This window comes from Scomber japonicus, chromosome 2 (assembly GCF_027409825.1).
Source record: "Scomber japonicus isolate fScoJap1 chromosome 2, fScoJap1.pri, whole genome shotgun sequence".
NCBI classification, from domain to species: Eukaryota; Metazoa; Chordata; class Actinopteri; order Scombriformes; family Scombridae; genus Scomber; species Scomber japonicus.
In genome coordinates, this window is record NC_070579.1 from 24,261,031 (window position 1) to 24,283,107 (window position 22,077).

Consider the following 22,077-nt stretch of genomic DNA (forward strand, 5'->3'; position numbering starts at 1 on the left):
AACTAAAGAAGAAAATTGCTTGTAAAAACACTCTACACTATACCAGCAGTTAATTAATAAGGGGTGTATGGTACACAACCTTGAGCCTATAATTGCTGTCGTAATTCTAGCATCAGCCAATAGGTCAAGCGATCAAGACAGTTACTCACTGTCAAACACTGGTTATATAAAACCATTTTACGCACGGTGAAGTTTATCTGATGTTAGTTTCTGCAGAATACAAGTCGATGTGGTCAAACCAGGAAAAACATTACTAAAGCTCCCATTTGACAAGACAAGGCCAAGCAATGAGCGATAGAATTTCACACTATTTTGCTTGGTCAGACAAAACCTTAAGGCTACACTGTCAAACACACACTTCCTCCAATTGCCCACTAATGGTGCTGGGTTTACTAATGCTGACCAGCAGCAGCGCAATTCACTATGTCAGATTTACTGCCCTTTTTATTCCCTCCTGGTCTGGCTGACGCAGTGCATCCAGCACAACGGAATTCTGGGAGTGTTAGAGATGTTTGGAGAGGAGGGAAGACATGATAGAAGAGGTAAGTCAGAATTATCCATTTTTTGTGATGATGTGGAAGCACCAGATGTTTAAAAAGAGGATGTGAACCCTGATGAGCACAAATAAGGAGCAATGTCATCCCTGATTGAAGATTTTATAGTGCGCATGCATACACATAGATGTTTGTATAGCTATCTGAGGACATTCATTGAGATAATGCATAGACCTTAACCCTAACCTTCATCATCACAACGAAATGCTTAACCCTAACCCTTAACGCCAACCTAAACCCAATTCTAACCTTAAAATTAAAATCAAGTCTGAAGCCTCAAACAGCCCTTTAACGGTGTGTCAGAAAGTGAGAACTGGCCAAAATGTCCTCAACTTCCTAAAATGTCCCAGGTATAAAACTAAAATTGGATCTGACTGTGATTGTCACACATGTACACACACACACACACACACAACCACAAAGCCATTCAGGCAACTGTTACATAGTTGACCTGGTGTTTGGCTTCAGGCCTCAACCTTTGACAGGTAAAGCCTTGTTCTGTCCCTTTGATCATTCACAGTTTAACTGTCTGCCTCATGAACAGATTGATTTACATCAGTGAACAGAGAAGGTATGAGGAGAAGTGGCTGCATTCCACTTAACACCTGTTAACACACACGTTTTGGAGTTTCAATAAAGTCCTGATTGGAATGGGGGTGTAGAGGAGAGAATGTGGTTGGGAACAAGAACTGATGCATGAAATGTGTGATTAATTGGGACTCACTGACCTCAAAGCAGAAATTAAATATTCAGACCAGACACTTTGTAGTGTATGAATCACACACACTGAAAAAATACATGTTTCAGCAAGAAAAACAAAGTGTGTGTGTGTGTGTGTGTGTGTGTGTGTGTGTGTGTGTGCCTACTAGCAATGCCAACCATGTATTTTCTGCCACCCGTGGTCCAATATAACTTGCCCCAGCGTAAAGTAAACAGGACCGCAGAGAACTGTTAAGAAAGTGTTGTATTCAAACACATATTCCAATAGATCCAATGCTGGCCTCTTTGCCAGGTTTGGAAAATGTACCACACACATGCAGTTCCTTCATTTCAATGTTAATTTCCGCTCTTTGTCTACATGCCACACTGCAGCAACAACATGGCACCTTTAGGCAGATAATTATTCCAAATAACTTGGACTGTACAAGAAACTCAGTTTAGGTTGGCAAACATAGAGGGGGTCCATGTTTGACTCTGCAAAGCCTCTCTGAATATAAAAATATGGGCTTATTCTGGGGTTATTCTCTGGTGACTCAGTTTAGATTCAGCCAGGGACATTTTCTACCTTTAAGATAACCATAATATTATTTCATTGTGTAGTTTCTATCATCCATCTCCTGTAATAGTAACACACAGAAGTTGGCCATCCACTATTACATCTTTAATGTGCTCACCAATTAAATTGCCTTTCCCTCTCTGTTCCTATTTCCTCCTGAGTGTGAGATACAGTGCAGTGCAATGTTCTGGAAAACATAATGAAATGGGATAAAATTAGGATTAACTTTCCATTGCACCTTTCTCTACAGCTGTTTCAATTCTGGATGGAAAGACTGGAATTGTTCACATTGGCCATTATTATACATCAGCCCATGGAGCTGCAGTAGTTTCTTCTAAATGTTAACAGAGGCTTTATGTTACATGCTTGAATACAGTGAATAAATATGTCTTGGCCTTACTGTAACTTCATTCAGTTCAAGATAACCTTTTTACATTTACTGCCCATTCTGGACAACTCAAATAAACCAATTAACACAACCATCCTCTACACCTGTAATATCCAACTTCTGAAAGTTGGACATGTACGGGAGTTTTGAAGACCGCTAACCCCTTAAACCTGCTCTAACAGAACAATAGAAGAGGCAGTGTTCCATAGTAATAGTAGCTTTACTGTCTTCACATTCTCAAATGTAAAGTAAATGTAATAGTAAAAATCAGTCAGTCAGGAGTCAGTTAGGCATCTTAATAAGCTCACATAATTCAACTCCATTGATGTAAACTAAGTAAAACCAAATTATCTGAGTAACCAGATAAAAATAGAATGCTCTTGGGGGTCAACAAATATGACTAAACAGATTACAGCTATTTAACAGCTATTGAATGAATCAATGTATGTTTTAGACATTGCTTCATCTGAATTCTCCAAAAACTCCAATAAGCTAAAAATATTGCCTAAATATTGTTGGGGAATAGAACTTTTTCTGACTTCTCCTTTCAGCATCAGTCCATGACATCTGACAGTGAGCAAAGACCAGCTGGTGCGACCGGAGGAGGAACAGGAAAAAGGTAGGGAAGGAAGAAAGGAAGAATGGCAGAGGATGAGGAGGACAAAAGGGAATTAATGCCAGCTCCACACTGGCCTAGAAAACAAAGGAGAGACACAGTTTTGGATGTTGTCTGGGGGGTTAAACAGATGTTAGCTCTTAGCACTGAGGTTTCCACTGTCTCTCTCTTAGTGCTTTAAGCTGAAGGCTTACCGGTAGTGGGATAGTGTGGTGTCACTGCTGTGTTTGTTTGTTTCTATTATTGACGTAACTTGGGTATAATCAATAACAGACTATAGGATACAGGGACTTGGCTAGCATATACCCTCCGCTCTGTTCTTAGCCCACAATAACAAGCATGCGCGCGCACGCGCGCACACACACACACACACACGCACACACACACACAGGCGCGCGCGCACGCACACACACACACACACACACACACACACACACACACACACACACACACACACACACACACACACACACACACACACACACACACACACACACACCACACCACACCACACACACGCACAGTACCCACACCCTACTTTCAGACATGTAGACAGAGCACATACACACACACATTATCAACACTATTCACAAACATCATACTTCTGACAAGATGTTGGCACTTTTATTCTCTTCTGATTATAACCTGTCAGCATGCACATTTAAAGTGAAAGAAAGGCAAAACACTGACCTTCAAAATCTGAAATAATTCCCTCCAAATGAGGATTGACTCCAGAATCAGACATCTTTTCAGTCATGAAATCTCCAAAAACCTCTGCCTTTTAGTATTAAAATAGTTCACTGTAGATTCTGAGCAAATTCCCCAAATAGAGTCAATAAGAAACAAGTCCTACAAGCCTATAACTTTCTTATAGGAGCAACGTGTTTCCTCTGACTTCCCACTAGGTTCTCTGTAACACTGCATTCAGACTTCAGAGAGAGTGCAAAGGCGAGCCTCCTCCCTTCTCTTCCACTCCTTTTAGCTTGAACCACACTCCTCCTGCTCCCCTCCATGTCCTGTGTGTGTGTGTTTCCCCTGCCCCCCACACACTCCTATATGCACACACAAGCATTCACCCAGACAACAGCCCTGTCATACAACCCTTTTTGATGAAAGTGGCTCTCAAGTCTGATTTCCTGATCGAGCCTTTAAGTGCCTCTGACAGTGAAGCTGGACAACATGTCACACAGTACTTTAACAAAGTTAAATCTGCAATCAGAAAAGATCCCCTGTTACAAGTACAGCTCTTTAAATGGCTTTCAGGGAGGCCACTTTTACTCTGTCACAGCAACAGAGGGACTACAGTTACAGCAGGAGTGATGTCACAACCTCCACAAACTGGCTGGTATGTTATTTAAAGTGCAGTCACTTCTATAGTAGCTGCTCTCTTGTGACAGAAAAACCTGAGAGACTTCCTGGAGAAAGTTGACATTAGGGAAATACGATGGTGCCTCTGGGCATTCAGAGGGAGATTCCTGCACCAACCTGCCCTCTGTGACACCACATTATCAGGAAGGACTTGGGAATTTGAGCTGTGGTGGATACATCTGACCAGGTAATCCAGCACTGCTGCACTTCTTCTGGGAGGGACACTGATGACAAGCCAGTCTTTTGATGTGGTGGGTATGGTTACACTTCTTGTCCTTGAAGCTACTGTGGCCATTTTAGAGCTTGTTCTTTGGGGCGACAGAGAAACGTTGAAAAGGTGTTGATATAATAACCTAAAGATGTTTTATGCACTTTTATGGAGTTTAATCTTTTGCATTTTTGTTTTTTTTGCACCAAAGGATTGCATCCAATTTCGCTGTACTTGTGCAATGACAATAACGATTCTATTCTATTCTAAAGTGATGAAATATCAAAGTTAGGCCTGCATTTATTTAGCTGCTTCCACTGTTTCCCTGTGGGATGTGCTACAGTATTTCTTATTATTGAATCGTACACATACACGTATTCTATCCTGTTTGGAGCCAGACTAGACTGCATATCAGATTTTTGATAAATTGTCCATGATCCTGGGTCATTTTAAGCATTTCAAAAGTCATAACAGTGAATGTAGAAGCTGGTCCCCAATCAGCACTCAAAGGAAGCCTAAACTTACAGCAAGGACTGCAGGAATAAGGACCACAACCAATTAGCAATGGGACACTGTCACCTATGAGATATCACAAATCACATAAAGTGTTTCACCCTTCGCAAAGGCAGAAAGGCACACCAGCAGTGCCTGCAAGTGTGTTTATAAAGGTTCAAATCTCATTTGAATGAAAAGCTCCATTCTAAGGGACACTATTTGGATGCCAAGCTCACCCAGTGGCCCCTGACCCTAACACCTGAGAGGTCGATGGCAACACAGAGTAACACTGTGTTTATGGTGCAGTCTGGTTATTTCATAAAACTGCTGGCAAGGTGTTCCAGGATAAGGAACAGAATATACACATAGTATTCGCATGTACCCAAAATCCACCAACTTTACCGAATAGAATATATGTTTTCACGCTGACCCAAATTCTGTCATATCTTAAAGAATATATATATACATACATATACAGTACATATGCACTGTACTTATATGTAACAAAGTGTGTGGCCCCTCAGCACCTATACAGGCCAAAGCAGGCTGCACTATAAACCATATGCCACAAAACCCTGTAGTACTCAATTAAACCAAAACATACAGTGTGTGAAATGCACACCTCCCAAGCCAGTGTGTATTTATCTAAACATGGATACACACTTGGTTGGCTGTGAGGGCGAGCTTAGCGACAGAATGAAGGAAAGCTCCAAAACAACATCTGGAGCAGTGTGTCTGTCTGTGAATGCATTTGCACTGCAAGCCATGTTATGTGAATATGTGCCTGTGCATACATGTGCTTGTGTGGTTACTTGACTGCGACTGCAAACGTGTGTGTTTATGTGTGCCTGTGTGTCTCTGTGCCCCTGAAATAGCACTGTAAACACAGAGGTCCAGAGGGATAAATCTTCTTAACCAAAACCATTCAGCCCCATATCTCTGCAGAGCTTGCAGATACCAGAGTTGTGCTTGTATATACCTTGTTAATATCAACAATTATAGCTGTGAAAATGTATAATCCCTTTAGAAATGCATTGTTCTACAAGTAACTGAATAAAGTTTTCATAAGCGAGGTCATCAAACTTCAGGACAAATTCATGTAGGGGAGAACGGAGTTGTCATATGGGTTGGTTGTCACATTCATCAAATCTCAGTTCCTAGATGGGCTGTTAAAAAGTGTTGGTACTGAAAGTTTCTGAATTTAGGTGAGATGTTACTTCAGAGGTAATTTCTGTAGTAAATCACTTGACATTGAGATGAGAGGACATTTAGTGTTTTTCATGTCAAAATGTAAATATCAAACTCTTCCATGTTTCTCTTCTGGGCTTTTACACAATGAGTTTATAATAAAACAATCATTACCATTAAAAAGTATGAAGAGAGAGCCATAGTTAGGTAAGTTTTTTTCTGAGCTACGCCAAAACATGTGGTTGTTAGCTTTGCTGGTAGCAAAAAATCCCAGTTGGGGATGCTTGTCACATTCTCTTCGGGGTTGGTTGTCACATGGTATATATTGGTATATACAAACAGTGTCTTTCTTTTAAGAAAGCAAAATGAGCAGGGACTTTGTCAGGAAGACAAACAAGGGTCAGACTCCACCAGATGTGATGCTCAGAGCAGTCAGAGAGGTGAAAATGCATAATATTGTTATACAAAGACAAACAATGCACTTATAGAAATGATTTTTCCTGTTTATGTTCTCTTGGTGGAGGAGATGTGTTAGGTTGTTGTATTTCAATTAAACTAAACATTTTAAATGATTTGTTAAGACTGTCCACATGTTTGATTTCCCGCCATTAAAACAACACAGGGACAACCAACCCCATAGTGTGTGACTACCAACCGCACGATGGGAATGGTTGTCAGAAGTGCATAAGATATATTTAATGGCCCATATCTTTTGAACAGAATCAGCTGAAGGAGAGTATGATCACTCTATCCATACCTGACACATTAGGCTTTCATTATAAATTAAAAGGGAATATATTCACTATATGGTTAATGGTATACAAATCACTGAATGGTTTAGGTCCAGAATACATGAATGACATGTTAGTAGAATATATCTACTGACTCAGGTCAGATAGTGGAGCCCAGAGTTCAAAATAACATGGTGAAGCAGCTTTTAGCTGTTATGCTGCACACAACTGGAATAAGCTACCAGCAGAAGTGAAACTGTGAACATTTTTAAATCCAGGATAAAAACACTTCTCTTCTCTTGTGCTTATGATTGAGCTCTCTCAAAGCACACATTTTAATCTTTCATTTGCACTGTATGTCCATTGTGTATGAAATGCGCTATATAAACAAAGTTACCTTGCCTTGCCTAATGAGGAATTCAAAGGAAAGTAAAAAGTGTGACTACCAACCCTGTTCTCCTCTACACCACATATAAATATGACGTTTATACAGAAGACATAAAGTACCTTAGATTTTGGCCTTTGTTGCTTGGTCAATTGAATACAAACAGTAATTCACTGCAGCCACAAACATTTATTGGCAGGAAGCTGCACAAAACCAACCTCTCTTCTTCTATTTGCCCATGTAGGCTAATGTGTGTGGTTTCAACATTTATCTAGATGACACCTTTTAAAGTTGATTGGTTTGACCTACATATCCAGGAAGCATGACAAAATTACTGATTGTTAGTGGAATAAACTCTTTTTTTGAAGCAGAGCCTAAATAACATGCTGTCACTACAGAAATATCGTGCACTTAGACATGGTTATGAAACTGCTAGAATAAAGGGAATATACAAACAACTGACAGTTTCAAGAAAGAACAATGAGACTACCATTAAGATTATGATTTACAACCCAGGCTCTATTTTATTAACATGATGACAACACTTTAGAAGAACAATTATCCTTGTTTTCTTCAATAGTAAGTGTTTTAATTGGCCTAAAAACTGTGTGGACAATTTTATGCTGGCAGCAACTCTGCTGCAGTGATTTTAAGACTTGGATGTTTCTCACTATGCATTGTTCCACTGTGCCCAAATGGCATTTGTAACACAGATCGAGTCTGTGTGATCTCTGCCCACCTAAACACCTCTTGAAAGTTAATCTATTAATACAGAACAGATGTGGGTCTAACTGTGAAGATAGCTTTCACAGCTTAACATTTCCTGTAAGTTCCTGCATGCAATGCAAGAGAAGGTAAAGGGTAAAAATGAAGCTTCTCAAATATTTCTCAGTTTACCTGAAAGAATCACATGCTGCAATTTGTGTTCAAAGTTTGTTCATTGATGTGTATGCCTTATGGCACAAAATGCAAATGAAAAGAATACATTATTATACACAAAGCCTTTGCTTGAAACATACAGGGTATGTAAGTATATGTCATGTAATGCTAAAGTATTCCTACTGAATTGTCTATGTAAAAGTTGAGATGAAATGACCCCTTTAACAATAATAATAATAAAAATAACCCTTTTGGATCACGTCTTTGGTCATATTGTGCACCTATTTAATAATATATGCCATATAAACAAACAAAATCCAATCATGTTTTCTCCCTGTAAAATAAATTTGACGCATGCTTACGCAGGCTTGAGCAAACCAGTTTAACCAGTTTCAACCAGTAATATCATATCCATACCCATCACTCAGTCTTCATCATGTAGCGGTTTAAAACAAATTCCTCCCAAAGATGCATGGTCATCTATCCTGTTTCATTTGGAAATACATTATGGTATAGATGTTAGATACTCTAAATGCTGTTTAAAAGTGTTTTTATCATTATTAATTTTTGTGCATAAAAGTGCATTTTATGTGCAAAATGCTATCTGTCCAAAAAAGTGTTTTTTATGGCATGAAATTCTGGTCATTCATTTTTAAACTGTATTTTATCAAAGGTACTGTACTATAATCATATTCCAAATATTTCAAATTCATTTAGTTGATGTAGTGGACTGAAATGTATCAATGTTCGCATTATACATTTCATGCAATGAAACATCACCAGTATGTAACACCTGCTGCTCCACATTTGGCTTGCTTTTCACACCAGCCAATTTTCTCTTTGCACTTTGCTGACCACAGGCATAGCTACTTTTAAACTTCCACTGAGAAATCCATCTATGTCTCTTATATGGTCTGCCTGATTTCCATCACGTTGAATGTCACCTATCAGAAATCCTCCGTCAGGATGACTGAAGGTGTGGCTTCCCAGTTGGTTTCCTGTACTCCCAATGCTGGCTGTTTTCACGGCTCCCTTACTTATCATTACTAAATAATAATCTCAGAAACAATATGAGGTGAGATACTTGGAGGGCAGTGGGAGGAGAACCGTGGGGCGTTCACTCATAGAGGATATCCTGTACACTTCTTTTATGGAACATGGTGAGCTGGGTGATTTCCTTGAGTTCCTTCACTCTGAATTGATGTGTGTTTGTGGGAGTGGGTGGGGCTGTGTGCACATGTGTTTTAGGCTGAGAGCATTTAATGCTGTGAGTGGATGCATCAGCACTCCTAAAACTGTAGATTAATGTGCAAAAAGAAAAAAAAGGTGGAAATTATAGACTGTGAACTCTCAGATCTTTTTAGTACAACACTGAACTAAATTATGTGCTGCCCTTTATGAATGAAACTTTTTCACAATATTATGATCATAACATTAAGTACATCAGAACATACTGTTGGTGAAAAAAGGAACATTATGGATCCTGGCTTTGACCCCTTCATGCTAATAAATGCAAATGTAAATTAATCGACTTATTCCTCCCAGGAAGTGTATCAACACGGCCTTTTGTCCTTTTTGTAATCTTCTACTTCAACTACTGAATTGCAGCTTTTGTTGTTGTCATTTTGTTGCTAAACAGGCCACACATATGAAGCAATTAGTGTCATCTCTACACTCAAAAAACTGATTTTCTTCCCATTTAACTGGCAGAACATAAAGCAGCATGACACAACTTTTTTTTCTCATTTCCAGACTGAACTCTTTCTCTTTGCAGTATTCTTATGGCAGTATGTGACCAATTAGCAATTACAACAAGTCAATGTGGTGACCATACGGGACATCATGACAGATGACATGTCATATTAAACATATTGTATTAATCCTGAACAGACTAGGGAGAGGAGAAATGGAACATGGAGGTGTCGCAGATGCAGGCACAATTAAACACAGTCAACTATATGCTGCACAGTTTCAGCCCAGCTTGCCTTAGTTTTCACAGACATTTTTAACCTGTCACTCCAACTGGCCACAGTCCCAACCTGTTTTAAAATCACCACCATCATCCCCATGCCTAAAACCCCGACAATCTCAAGCCTAAAAGATTACCGGCCTATCGCTCTCACCCCAGTGGTCACACAATGCTTTGAGAAACTGGTGTTGGCACGTATCAAAGCATGCATCTCCCCCACCCACGACCAACATCAATTTGCCTACAAAGCCAACAGATCCACAGACGATGCCATTGCACTAACACTTCACACAGCACTGACTTGAGCTCAGCCTTTAATTCCATCAGCCCTCACAAACTGTTCAAAAAACTGCAAACACTCGGCATTCAACCCTCTCTTTGTATGTGGATCCTAGACTTTTTGACCAACAGGCCCCAGCATGTCAGATTGGGCCATCACATCTCCTCCACTGTCACCCTCAGCACCGGTGTCCCCCAGGCCTGTGTTCTCAAACCAATTCTCTACTCCCTCTTCACTAGTGTTTGCACCTCCACCCACAACTCCAACATAATGGTCAAGTTTGCAGATGACATGACATTGTGGGTGTTATTAGCGACAACAACGAGGCAGCCTACAGGGAGCAGGTCCGGACACTGTCTGCCTGGTGTAAAGAAAATGACCTCAACCTCAATACAAAGAAAACCAAAGAAATAATCATAGACTTTAGGAAAAACAAGAACGCACTTCATACTGAACTGTGCATTGACGGGGAGAATGTTGACAGAGTCCATATTTCTGAAGACCTCACCTGGAGCCTTAACACCTCAAACCTGATCAAGAAGGCCCAGAAGCGTCTCTTCCACCTGAGGACGCTGAAATGCAGCAGACTTCCGAAGAAGCTGCTCATTAACTTTTACAACTGTACCATTGAAAGTGTACTAACTTATGGATGCACAGTCTGGTACTCCAGCTGTACCGCAGCAGAGAAAAAAGACCTTCAGCGAGTGGTTAAAACAGCTCAGTGGATTGTCGGCTCTCTACCTGAGCAACATTTACTCAAGCCACCTCCACAAGCGGGCCTCAAACATCCTTAAGGATCACTCACGCACTACTCTCATAAAAAACACACATACACTCACCTGATGAACAGTACAAGTACTAGAGTTAGATGGACAAATGCAAATTACCTGAAAATTATTATTATCCCTGTTACTATTATTTTTATTATTGTGATACTTATCTGTGCATTATTTATTACTTTAGCCTTTATTTATGCCCCCTTTTATATTGATTTTTTTGTGCTGCAAACAAAATTTCGTTGTGTTTTTATATGTAAAGTAATGACAATGAATAAATATCTAAATATCTAAATATCTATTAAAACAAAGTCTTAGGGGATCAGGGGTGAGTGGGGTAGAGGTGGCGGCTGTAACCAAGACAACAGGTCCAAACGGAGCCACACAGCACAGGTTGAAAACCAGGAAGTAACTCGGCCCATGCAGGACTTCCTCAATTGAGAAGCATGTGTGAGGAAGTGATGCAGTAGTGTTTTCATGGTGGAAAAATAATGCTCCACCACTCACAACTCCTCTTTAATGTCCTTGCCCCCTCACAGTCATAATTTGCTAAATTCCCCCACCTCCCATTAAAAAAATACATTCTTTCTACAAAATATGAATCATCCACATGGAACATTTCAAAGAATTTAGGGAAATGGTGGCTGAGCTTAAGAGGACAAAATGACACAGCAACACTGCCATCAAGTGGCAGTTTAGAAAAGGTGTGCAGTGTGTCTGTAGGCATCATGTGGCTCAATGAGCTCAGCCACGTTATTAGCAGCTGAATTAAAGGCTCATTTGCAGAGTGCCACGCAGCTTGATGTCCAGTCTTAATCACTGTAAGATGTCAGATTACTCTTATCCTCTCAGCGCAGACTGAAAACATATGGGCCTGAACAGAAGATCCATTGAATCTCCATGAGCACTAAAGAACACTACACATTAAAATGTTTAAAGAATTACAGATAAAAGAAATCAAGGAGGACCAATGATAAGAAAAGACATGCCAGATGCAGGACAGTATACAGACTCACTGCGACAAAATCTGATGCATGCTAACATTCCTCAAAAGAGTCTGCAGTCTTTCTAAAAGCAAATCATATTAGCTGACGTATGAGCTCTGCTCTCGCTTCCCGTACCTTAAAATAAACCATCTGTGTCAGTGAGAATTAATCCAAAGTCCAATCATGTGATGATGGCATAAACATTTAACACTGTCCATCTACTGACGGATTGTAGCTGTGTATGTGGGTCAGCGGTAAGTCAAGTACCCGACCAAAGGCTGCCAATTACAGTACAGGAGCCACTTTGCACTGGAAGATTTCCTCATTCATGAGGTTTACTCTCTGCTGCTCTGCATATGGTAGCTATTCAGAAATAGTATGTATACTTCACATTCACAGTGAGTTTTGCTGTGGCTGTCTATTCAATTAGAAAGAGTAAGAAGAAAAGTTAGGGGTTATTTTGTCATTCAGACAACATAAGTGAGAAAAACAAATCAGAGACACAAATTGACACACAGACAGGCAGATCACAGAGGTCTTTAAGTGGCAGCTCCCACCCCAACTGACCAAGTAAAGCAAACACAACCAGGGTGGCTTCTATATACTGACTGCTGCCACAACTAAGAAGCTGCTTCCTATCAACACTAACAAAGAGAAAAGAAAATAAACTCCCCTCTGGAGGGAAAATGTCTCAGTGTTAACTGAAATAAGTTAGAAAAGAGCCACAACTTACCGGCTATTCTGTCTCGCTCCATAACTAAACGGCTACCTCAAATAGCCACATCAACCTCTCCTTTTTCTCTCCTCTTTTTCCCTCCCTCCCTTTTTCTTCATGAAGACTTCCCCTTTCTCCTGACTTAGTCACCCTGTGCCCCTCTTTCAACCCTCCCTCTCTCCTCCCTCCCTTTCCTCCCTCTGTCTCCCTTGCTCTTATTTCCTCCCAGTTTTAATGTCTTCAGTCTGTCAGTATAACAAGTGAGCAGAGCAGTCGTCCGAAGCCATGTGCTAGTCATATGGAGTCCCTCATTTTGCTTTTTTTTGTTTTCTCTCATAACTCTCTCTCCTTACAGACCCATAAGATGCAGGCTTTAATCCCAGAGACACACAAAATGACACTTTTTTCATGGCATTTTCTCCATTCTCTTTGTCCAATATTTTCTATTATTCCCTTGATACTGAGGCGGCCTCCCTCTGACCTCTCACTTACATACACACACACACACACACACATACACACACACGCACAAACACGTGCTCCCATGACACTATATTGTGTCTTTGAAATGGAGCCTCTGCTCATTTGACCAAAGGTCGTCATCTCAAAATAAACTCAGTCCAGAATAAGAATAAGAAATAATAAGAATAATACGAGGACATCTAGAGTCTTTGTCTTTGTTGTTGCATTGATAGTCTGAGAGGATTAATGTCTGTGGCGACCGTTATAGCTGTTACTAAAGCAGCACAAGTCATGCTTAGACTCTGTTCTCTGACCCTAAACTTGGAGCTTGTTAAAGGTCAAGGGCCACTTAGCCAGCCATCATCGTGGTGAGAAACTCCCAAAAGAAATACAACATTCACACACTCACATACACACACATCTTTGTTTTTGTGTTCAGGGAGAGAAGAAAGAGACACAGCCCAGCAAATGACAGCTCGCTTCCTCTTCCTCTTTCTTACAGGGAACATCCCGCCTCAGCCCATGTCATGGCAACAACACTAAACTAAGCAAGAATCATGAGTATGACCCACAGAGGACAGAAACACACACATATAATTTGAGCCAATGGGATCCAATCTTGGGTGAGGCTGAGGCCAGTGCTAGGATAACACAGTGATATGACCTGGCGGTGTTTCTCCAGGCATGCAGTGATGACAAGGGCTTTATCTATCTGGCCTGCACTGATACAGGGAGTTTACACTAAGCTGCAAGTAAATGCTTGTGTCTGTTCCTCAGTGTTAGGGTTTGTGTCTTTAAAACTGAATATCACTCTGTACAGTAGATATGAGTTTATATGTATGCATAATAGGGACATAAATGGCTGATGGGTGCAGCATCCTGAAATAGTAATAATAATATTAAATAATAATAATAATAATAATAAAATAAGAACAATAATAAACTTTATTATTATTACCTTTACCATTTTCTTAGCAATGTTACAAAGTACTTTACAGAACAAATAAAACCAAACAAGGCAGATAAAAAATAAGGCAACAAGGGGCACAGAGCACAGAGATAGAAAGATACAATGCACACATACACCAAGCCACAGTTAGCTCGTACTCCCCTGCAGTCCCGGGGCCTTTTTTTGACATCCGCAATAGAGAAGTGAGGAGAAACAGAACAGGGGAGGCAGATTAGGGATATTCAAGTGTATCTGCGCTGTGAGAATTTGAGTAGAAATAACCACAGTAAGGCCCTCTGATTAGTTCTAAAGATCAGAGTGAAAACATTGTTTATATCAACTTGTGATTGTGATGTGATTCATCCTTTGACTTTTTTTTGAATGGCAACTTAAGCATTCAGTAGCTGTATGGATATTATATCCCATAAAATATTCAGTTGTGCAAGTTAAGTGCCATTGTAGTGTCAGTGTTAGTTGTTAGATCCATATTTATTTTGTGAGCACTGTATATTTTGTGCAAGCCTGCAGCTATAGCACACAAACAGATGTACAAATAGACCAACATTAAAATCCCTGTTCCCAATCCCAGAAATTCTAAAATAGGAGCTTTTCAGTGCAGAAAAGATGTGGACATTAAGAGACTGGTGCTGTGACAAAAAAAATAGAGACATGTGTCTTTTTGGCCAAAAGCTGTGCATGCTGTGTGATCATTCTCCAGACTTAAAAAGCTGCAGCTAATAACAGGGTAAAGGTAAAAAAAAACACATGAAACACAACATATGTTTATGTGTTTGTTGACTCACTTTCATATTCATAACATACAAAAACATGTTCCAACGTACACATACACACATGGATACAAAAGGAGCTTCCAATGTGTTTGTGTACATATGAAGCACTACTACTACTACTGCATGGTTTATTTAAGTCAGTTATTATTTGTTTGCCCTTTTGGATACTGCCCTGTCACTGCCACACACTCAACCCAACACCCCAGGTTCACCAAGTAGTGTGCTACTCTGCTCTTTGAGCATAGAGCTTCATAACATTGTATTTCCTTCCTTCATTTAATTATTATCATTTTTTCGAATAATCTGAGTGACACTGACGTTTCTATTTAATTTATCAAATACTGTATTATTTAACAGCCAAAAACAGAACAAAAAACTACACCATTTACTCACTACAGCTGATGCAGACATGTTTACTTTTTGCCCTATTTTGGTTTTGCAACCACGTATTAATCCACTTCTGATATGTACAGTAGGATTCAGCTTTACTTTACTTAATAATGCTCATTACTAACTGTACTGTTTTACCCATTTTCTTTCAGAATTTCCTGGTTCAAGAAGACATCATTCAGTATGGTTTTACAGTAAATGAGGTTGCTCAAGCATGTTTAAGAAGACATAATTCAGAAAAACCTGACAGAGAGACAACAGACTGAATGGGCCTCCCTCACTCATACCTTTCACCACCTCCACTCTACATCATCCCAACCTGCTGGCAAGATACAGCCAGACCCTCCCACTACACACAACACACACGCATACACACACATATATGTAACCACTAAAACTCTGAGAATTGCACACTCGAACATCCACTTAAAAACAGAGATAGACATACACAAATGAAAAGGGTTATCAAAGCATATTCCTCTTGCATGACATAATATCCTGTAAACACACACACACAGTCTATTTTTCTTTGACTTACATACACATTCAACAAAGATATAGACTATACTTGCATCCGAGGAGGCAGATGGTCATAAGGCACAGGCACGTGTGCTTGTGCACTCATGCGAGACAAAAAAAAACAACTGTGTATCACACATTGACTAAGAGTGGATAGTGGGCCTCAGGGTGCACATTAATGTAAGCTGTCACTTCAGAGCACGACCTATGGCCAAACGCGTGACTCAAACATACTAAATTTAGTTATATAACGGTCGAGCAAAAACTAACCAGCATGCCAGCCAACACTAAAGGGATGCCTCCAGGGCAGCGATGCACGATGAAGAAGAAAGAACAGTGGGAAGAAGAAGATAAAAGATAAAAGGGGAAGAGGAGGAACAAGCAGGAGGAAGTAGTGACAGAGGTAAATGGAGGGGAAAAGAAGATAAGGTGACGGGGGGGGGGGGGGGGCTGTAACTTTCTTGTATCCTTAGGGGTGAAAAACACATGTAAAAGCAGTCTCAAACACATACTCTCTTAAGGTGGAATTATACTTGCTCATCATGATGCCCCTTCTGCATACCTGACTTGGATTTCAGAATTGAATTTCCACCAGTGATAACACTACTGCAACACCAGCTGAATTGTACACTATCGTTATCATTCTTTAGTTATATATGTGATTTTAATCATGCTTACGTTCTTTCATTCGCTGTGATATAGTGAATATCACAGAAAGCAGAAAATTTGCTGTGGACATGAAATTGCAAGATTTATGTTACCTTCTTCAACTTGCTTAATGTTGCCTTCACTATCAACAATCTCTACCAGCATCAGAAACCTTTAAGAGAAAACAGCATTTTCCACATGGCATGTATAGCTGCCTTAGCCCAGATGTGTAGTTGTATGTTGAGAAGGTGCATGTCAGCTACTGAGTTGCCGACCACCACACAGCCGAAGTCTAGATGCATAAACTCCATTGCCATGTGGTAATACAAGAGTATAAATCTAGCTTAAAGTATATAGGCATGCACCTATGAAAACACACCCAAAAACATCACACCACTAACCCTCATGATGTAGACACATACTGTATAGCCACACATAACAGACACAAAGACATGCTCAACTACACACACATACAAACACCACACTTTCTTTATTCCTTAAAGGCCGCAAAAAACTTTCTTATTAACATAACAGCAGAAGTTCAAGGATCCTAAAATGTGGGATGGTGGAGAGCGAAAAACAGAAAGCAGTGTGATGTGGTGCTGCTAGCCGCACTCTGATGACCTCACCAGAGCGCTACGCAGCACTCATCTTCCCCCTGCCTCCTCCCACATCATACCCACACACATGCAGAGAGAGAGAGACACAGAGAGAGAGAGAGAGAGAGAGAGAGAGAGAGAGAGAGAGAGAGAGAGAGAGAGAGAGAGAGAGAGAGAGAGAGAGAGAGAAGAGAGAGAGAGAGAGAGAGGGAGACTGTCCTCCTCATTTGCGTTGCGTCCCCTGCTGCTGCTCAAGCCTATACATCCAACCTGGGGCATGTACAGGGACGACACAACTCTTCACATCACTCATCTACACAAGCCAAATTTAGAACTGGACCCAATGTTCTCACCATGAGAAACATTTTTAAACACAAAAAGTTCCCATCTTTGCTCCAGACAGATTTCACATTTCAATTGTAAGTAGCTATTCTAGAAAATTAAGGAAATGCCAAAAAGTCAGCAACCCATTTTCTAAATCACTGTGGCTCTTGCACCAGATCACCCAGATGATGTCTCCCAGAAATGTTCTACAGCTGTGAGGTTAGATATGGAATCTGGGATTTGTTCTTGACAAGCAATCTTCTTAAACACAATGTACCATCCAGAATATGCTCAGGAGTTATTCAGTAACTGTTAGACAGTAAATACACATCATTACAGCAATCTGGGAATAAGGTCTGTTTGTATCTCTATTTTCCAATCAGATTCCCCAGCCTGACTTGATGGCAGCAAAATGGCCTGACAAAAGATTCCCACTGAATCTGATTAAGCGTCAGAGAGAGAACTGGGTCCTCTAATATAAACTCAGTCACTTGACATGTTTTTTCCCTTTTACATTGCATCAAATATGTTTTAGAATGATGCTTTTAAGGTATGAATGCAAGCTGTGGCCTATCACTTAGTCTGCTTTCTATTCACTAGTGTGGAATTTCCGTGCAGATTGAGTATGGCTGACATCTTGGGTTAAGTGAAGAAAGAGAGTCTGGAATTAATAAAAAGGTATGAGTGACTGTCTGAGTATTATAAACACATATTTTTGTTGGGAAATTGGGAAAACCCATGGAAAATCTTGTTTGACTTTGATGGTTCCCCACTGGAATATTTTACCTAATGTTATCAAAATTATGAAAAATAATTACCCATTACAACAATTTTGTGTTCATGTTTATGTTGTAATTCTCATTAGAAATTAGTACAGTATTTCCTTGGTTCCACACAGAAGACAGATAGCAATAAAAAATGCAATACTTTATAGCCGAATAACAGAGTAAAAACAAGGAGAACACTTCTGATGTCTTACATATAAAGCCATATAAAAATGAGCTATGAATAATAAACAGGACTAAAAAGAATACTACAGCTATGCTAGCAGGTCTGTGAGGACATGCATAAATGTAGCGATGTTTTGCGCTAAAGGCTAGCAACCAAGCAACAACTCCCACTGCTTGAGGCTGAAACCAACGTGGAGGGATCTAAAGTGCAATTCCACAGATGGCCACTAGATGCTGGCTCCAATTGACTCCCATTTAACTAGCATCAACTGTTCTCTAGTAATTTTAATTTAATATATTTTTTCAGTCTGACTGACTACATTGAAAACAATGTAGCAGGAGTGTAGTGACGATTTGTACTTAACTTGAAAATAAAAATTTTAAAATGAAGAAAAATAAATAAATAAACTCAAAATCAAATAGCCACTGAGGCACTTCAGGAATGAATCTTAAGTAGGCAAAAAAAGTTAATTTTGTGTGTGTGTGTGTGTGTGGCTGTGTGTGAGTGAAAGAGTGTATGAGTGAAAGAATGTGTGTTCATGTATATATTTGACAGAGTAAGTGCAGGCATGTGTAGATTTGTTTGTGTGTTTTTTATGTATTGGCTATGCATCTGAAGTCGGATAGGTTCTTGTGTCATTTTGTTTTTGCTACATCTTTGACTTTCATTAGTGAATTAAACTTTGTGCCCTTTATTGGGTTAGTGTATGTCTAATATTGTGAAATTGTGAGCAATTCCCTAGGTGGAAGTCCCAGGGTGGCGTAGTCAGGCTACATCCTTAAATCTTAGACCCAAAATCGTGTTAGCAGCTATAAACTTTTTAAAATCATGATGGTGAATTGAGTTGTTTTAATTGATATGTGCCCGTGATTTAGTGCACACACGTGATTAAGTTCATGGCATCAGCCAGGTACCCAAAGTTGGCAACCCTTATCACCTGTTCTCTCCGGAGTCGGACTATTGTGGCAATATTTCAGTAAGTTTGAAGTTACTTGATAACAATACCTGAACCCTTAGCATAAATTAACTCAAGTAGCTAACATTAGCTCAAGGTAGTGTCAGCTCCTTATTTCGAAGATCCAATGCAAACCATACATCACACCTACATCCATTTTTATATTACAGTCTATGATGCCAAAATGTGAACAATGACAATGTTAACATGCCAAAAATGGCAAAATGCGGACAATGACAATGTTAACATGCCAATGTTTAGTAAGTATAATGTTTACTATCTTCACCGTTTTAGTTTAGCACGTCAGCATACAAACATTCACTAATCACTACTAAACACACAGTATAGCTGAGGCTGATGGGAATGTGATTAGTTTTGTAGTTATTTGGTCATAAGCCAACCAAAAATTTGATATGCTGGTGGCGCTAGAGGAAAAGTCAGGGGAATCAACAAAGTCTATAAGATTCGTCCTTTGGGGACAATGAATGCCTGTACAACGTCTGAGATATTTCAAATTGGACCATAGTGGTCGACTGACAGAGTGACATCACCATCCCTAGGGCCATGCCACTATCATAGCTAAAAATACAACAAAGTCCACAAGGAAACACTAACCACTATAATTTCTAACAGTCCATCACAATCGCTCAACCACTGAAGATGTTTCACAGCTCATGAAATCGGTAGTCAAAACAAAGTGCAGAACTAATGGCCAAATAATTACTGATGTTCAGTCAGCAACTGGCTCGATTTTCAAGTCAGCACTAAAATGCAATGAGCATATTGTGAAAACCAGAAAAAAAAATTATAAGTAACAATAACCAATATACATGACCTTGTTACTCTTGACACACAGATACACAGAGACGTACTCTCACACAGTCAGTGTAGTCTAACCAAGTTCACAGGAAACCTCATTCCTTTAAGCTATAACTCACATGGGCTCCTCTTTTCCAGTTCGCTGACAATTTAAATCCCACTTTCAGGTCATTTGGACTGTCGGAGGCTGTAAAAGTGCTAGTAGAGCAGTCTGTGAGTCTGTCCATCCCAGCATGGCTGTGGTAACACTGCTGACTATTTCCTCCTCACCATAAGGTAATCATTAGATGTGAGAGGAAGCTGGCAACAGACTACGTAAAATAGGATATCCTCAAACTTCCAAATAACTTGTAAGAAAGACGGAGTCTGTTGACAATAAATATATGGATATTACAGACAGTAATATCCATGTATATTATAGATACAGTAGAAGCTACTGCAGAAGTCCTGGTGGCTTTCATCCATTCTGTGGGATTTTTATAAGAACTCATTTTGGGGTTTTAAGTGGCACTGACGCTACAATTAAAACAGCCTGAAATATTGCCTTCACAAATCCATGTGAAATTTGTTAAGCTGGAACAATAACAGCCTGTCAGCAGTGCTTAGTGTTTGCTACAGTATGTAATATACCTCATTGTGCTTCGTACTGCTTAACTACGCATTAAGTAATCGAGTAAAGGTAAGGTTAGACAGAGCATGGATGAGTGGAGCATAGCTATGTGATTTGGCTGATTATCATAAGGCAAAGGACCCAGAAACATCAGCCCGAGGCCTGCTGGTTTCACCTCCATCTCTGCAAATTAGCCTGAACTGATGGAGGGATGATGTTGGAAAGAGGAAAAGAAGAAAGAACGAAAAGAGAGTTCCTGTGGTTCCCTGTGGCTTCAGACCTCTGTAATCAGCATGCCAAGCTCCTGATGTCTAAATCCACAACTCGGACCCAGACAGTCTACACTTACTCTACACACATACACATGTATACACACGCACTTACACACACATGTGGATGCAAACACAAGCACACACACCGCGAGCTCCTGACACATGAGCTCCATTCATGTTGAGGTTGGCTACGGAGCACACCCCAAATAAATGCACGGAGACAATATCTATGTAGACTAGTATGGAGCCACACATAATTCATTCATAGTCATTAGCATCTAAGATTTCTGATTTTGTGATTAGATGACTAAAATGTTAAATTATAAGATGGTGCCCATCAGATTGAGACATTTGACAAACAGCTGACACATTAGGCTCATACTGTAGTTTTTTATGTAAATGCTTAACTTAAACATATCCCTTAAATTACTTTTTTAAGAACTGTGACCAACATATGAACTTAATGGGGCATTTTACAGTTGAAAAATTACCCTTTCTAGTGGACAAACTGTGTTACTACTGGCAATGTCATTGTTGCCAATACAATATATTTGTGATCTAGCTCTTTTTCTTAGTGGTGTTTATTGTTGTGTAGTTTAGTGAGTTTATATACATAAAGTACTAAATAAATTTCAAGAATTTAAATCTCTGTTAAAGTATAAGGGGTTTTAGTGGTATTAGTAGAATAGAGAAAGTACTCACATTATGCACATATAATAAAATATTATAAAATAAGACAAAGAATCACCTTTTTATTTTGAAACCTTTACATTCCTATACATGGACACACACTGACAAGAAGGTGTATCTCATACAAGTAAAATGTAAATGTTCAGAAGCACAAATGCAAACAGTGAAGCTCTCATTACGATCAGCCGATGATCTACTAAATGGCATCTGCTTGTAACATCAGGTGTTTCTTTAATGAACATGCAGCCAAATCATTCATGACTGGCTGGCTGCTCATCATGATA

At 39.7% G+C, this 22,077-nt stretch overlaps 1 protein-coding gene across 1 annotated transcript in view; it reads right to left on the reverse strand.

The window, feature by feature from the left end:
• The window catches only part of septin9b (septin 9b), a 60,590-nt gene extending 47,651 nt beyond the window's left edge, over positions 1 to 12,939 (reverse strand). Inside the window, exon 1 of the mRNA XM_053330949.1 lies at positions 12,833 to 12,939. Coding sequence (XP_053186924.1) covers positions 12,833 to 12,854 — 22 coding nt within the window. The 5' untranslated portion in view covers positions 12,855 to 12,939. The remainder of the gene's footprint in view (positions 1 to 12,832) is intronic.
• Positions 12,940 to 22,077: the final 9,138 nt, after the last annotated feature.